The sequence below is a fragment of the Rhinopithecus bieti genome, unplaced genomic scaffold (genome assembly GCF_001698545.2).
Source record: "Rhinopithecus bieti isolate Rb0 unplaced genomic scaffold, ASM169854v2 scaffold_27006, whole genome shotgun sequence".
In the NCBI taxonomy this organism is placed as follows: Eukaryota; Metazoa; Chordata; class Mammalia; order Primates; family Cercopithecidae; genus Rhinopithecus; species Rhinopithecus bieti.
This window is the reverse complement of record NW_016813373.1, coordinates 2,745,241-2,748,450: the sequence shown is the minus strand read 5'-3', so window position 1 is coordinate 2,748,450 and position 3,210 is coordinate 2,745,241. Positions and strand designations below refer to the sequence as shown.

The 3,210-nt window shown below is 40.7% G+C and overlaps 1 protein-coding gene and 1 long non-coding RNA gene across 17 annotated transcripts in view; one reads left to right on the top strand and one right to left on the bottom strand.

Moving 5' to 3' along the window:
- The window catches only part of RGL1 (ral guanine nucleotide dissociation stimulator like 1), a 297,516-nt gene that overhangs the window by 17,785 nt on the left and 276,521 nt on the right, over positions 1-3,210 (bottom strand). For all 7 annotated transcript variants that reach the window (XM_017848080.1, XM_017848077.1, XM_017848082.1 and 4 more), the window contains one exon: positions 937-1,123. In XM_017848080.1, the coding sequence (XP_017703569.1) occupies positions 937-1,123 (187 nt within the window). The remainder of the gene's footprint in view (positions 1-936; positions 1,124-3,210) is intronic.
- Positions 1-3,210, top strand: part of LOC108512722 (uncharacterized) — a 51,899-nt gene that overhangs the window by 10,406 nt on the left and 38,283 nt on the right. The window lies entirely within an intron of this gene.

Genomic DNA, 3,210 nt, shown 5'->3' with positions numbered 1-3,210 from the left:
AAAAAAAAAAAAAAAAAAAAAAAGGAAAAAGACTGGTCTTAAGATTTTAAGATTAAGATATTTTGGTTTTTAAATTTTTATTTATGCAGTCATGGAAAATAGAAACTTGAAGGAAACTCTTTTATCACCTCTCATCAGTTTCCTTTTTTCCAGCATGGGAGAATGTATCCTTGTTACCAATCCCTCATCTTCCCCTGCATCTGTGCTCTTTGCACTGTGATTTCAGAGTTCCTCCCACTAAAACTGGAGCCTATTTCTCGCTTCATTTACCTATGTGGAATGTGGCCACATGATCGCTTTAGCCAATAGAATGTTGGTTGATATGACTCAAGTAAAGGCTTGGTATGTGCTTGCGAGTTGGGCTTGCCCTCTTGCTTGTCCGTCTTAGCATGCTAGGGGCATGCCCTGGGTAGCCCGTTACACCAAAAATAATGAGAGGCAAGTGGAGCAGACCTGGACCAAATCTGTGGCCTAGTGTCAAGCCCAACCCAGATCAGCCACCAGCAGATGCGTAAGAGAAATAAATGGTGGTTGTTTTAAGTCACTGAGTTTTGGAGTGGCATGCTGTACAACATCATTGTGATAAATGCTTAGCTAAGACAAAATATGGCACCAAGAAGCTGACACGTCTCCATCTCTGACTTTTTGATCTTTCTAAGCAGTCCTACTTCCCCTAAATAACTCCAGTGCCTTAAGCTGTGGGTATAGAACAATATTTCAAAGGCCGAATGAATAAACCAAACTGCTTAGTGCTTTTACACCTGTTTCTATTAGGAGTATGTCCCCAAACTGAACTCTTCTTTTGATGCCTGTTCAAAACATGACTTTCAAAATACTATAGAGTGATCCACTTAAAAACAGACATTCCTTGCTGTGGTGCGGCAAATAGCATGTAGGTGCCTGTATGAGGAATTATGAGAAAGGTTGAGTATATACCTTTTTTTGAGGTTCATCGGGGGTGTCCATGGGAGTAATGGAGCCCTCCTCAGCCTCTGAGTGGTTTGACTCGCAGGATGACACGCTGACAGAGTCCATGCTCTCACCAGAGCTCCCGCTGGCGGTGGACTTGGGCTGCTCTTTGGTGGGAGTGGGACTGGTGATCATGTCAGACCCTAGAAACAGTCTGGAGAAAACAGAATGCCAAGCATTTGAGCTGTCACAAATCTGGAATCCATGATTAAGCAAATATTTTGTGTTGATTAAGCCCTTGATGTTTTTCAGTCTTGTGTGTTCTGTCATTATTATTTTAGGAGGACATTCGCTATAAAGTTTCTAACAAATAGCAGTAAACATCTTGTCCCAAAAGAGTATTTCCAACTTCAAAGAACACATAGATTATTCGGTAGTAATCTGAAGTCTTTCTAGGTCGATGGTCCTCTACATTTTAACAGGCTATGGACCACCTTGGCAGGATCAAGACACCATCACCATACCCCCATCACTTCCTACCATAAAATGATCATCACAGGCTAAGAAAGGATGGCACTGCTTTGAGTAAGAAACCAAGGAGGAAGACTTCTATTTCCAACAATCTGTGAACTACAATATCCTAAACCCTTCCTCTATAAAACAGCTAGATAAGGAATATTAAAAACTCTTTTTAGTTGAGCTTGCAAGATAGGAAGGGAAATCCCTACAGGCCTTAAGTGAAAAAGGAACTGAAAACCAGAAGCATGCGAACTAGTTCTGCAGCTGCTCTGGTGGGGGAGTGGGAGGTGCCAATCTTGGCAAAATAGTGATGTGGGTTTTAATGCACACACAGGGCCCAAAGATGAGGGTTTCTGTTTATGAAAGGTGAGGAGTTCGAACCAAAACTATATACAGCCAGGACCCACAAAGGGCTGTACCCTTAGTAAAAAGACAGGCCAGAAAAGTATCTTTCTACTAGCATAGGAAGACAACAGGGAGCCTGTTTTTGCCTGAGCATGGAAAGAAGAAAAATGTCTCCTATGAAGTCATGTGTGAGCTGGATCTGTGCCTCATTCCAATTTGCTATTTATGTGGTCTAGGGGTTAGAAACTCTCAACCAGTGACACTGCTGGTAAACTAGACTTTTTCTTTAAAAAAAAAAAAAAGGAAAATCTTGCTAGAGGGATATACCTTCAGCCCAGGCTTCAGAGAATTCCCTGATAAAGATAAATTCGTGGTACAAAATTACAAAATACAAGGAAATATTCCACTGAAAGAGCCAACAGGCATAACAAAAAGCAGGCTTTCCTGAGAACTTCAAATTTGAGAACTGTCAGAACAAAACTAATAATGTGCTTATTCATCCAACAAATATCTGCATGTCTCATAAGCCAAGTTACAAAATAAGTATGTTAGAAAATATTAAAGACATAGAAGAAGAAATTGAAAACTGGAGCTCAGAGCAAGAGATTCTAATAAAGGAAGAAAATAATTTGAAAAATATTTCACCTCTAAGTGAAAAAGGTGGTGACTTAAATTTAAAACTCAGTGGAAGGATTAAATAACTTGAAGAAAAAAATGATGAACTAGATGACAGATCTGAAGAATATCCTCAAAAATCATCATCAAAAGATAAAAACATAGAAAGAACAGTGAAAAGACATTGAGAAAGCAATAAGAAAGCCCCACATATGTGTAAGAGGAGTTCCAGAAGACATGGAGACGATGGAAGAAGGCCCATATCAGAAGAGATGGTGGCTGAGACGATTCCAGACTTGGTGAACCATAGGAATCCTCCCATCCAAGAGCCACATCCTGAATAGGGTAAGACTACACTCTCACTTAAACTGGTATATCAAAGACAAAAGGAATTCTTAACATCAACAGGGGGCCGGGCACAGTGGCTCTCAAAGTGCTCCCAGCACTTTGGGAGGCCGAGGCAGGCTGAGCTCAGGAGTTCAAGACCACTCCAGGCAACATGGTGAAATTCCATCTCTACTAAAATACAAAAAAAATTAGCTGGGTGTGGTGGTATGTGCCTGTAATCCCAGCTACTCGGGAGGCTGAGGCACGAGAATTGCTTGAATCCAGGAGGCAGAGGTTGCAGTGAGCTGAGATCGTGCCACTGCACTCCAGCCTAAGTGACAGAGCAAAACTCTTTCTCAAAAAAGAAAGAAAGGAAGAAAGAGAGGGAGAAAGAGAGAAAGAGAGGAAAGAAAGAAAGAGAGGAAAGAAAGAAAGAAAGAAAGAAAGAAAGAAAGAAAGAAAGAAAGAAAGAAAGAAAGAAAGAAAGAAAGAAAG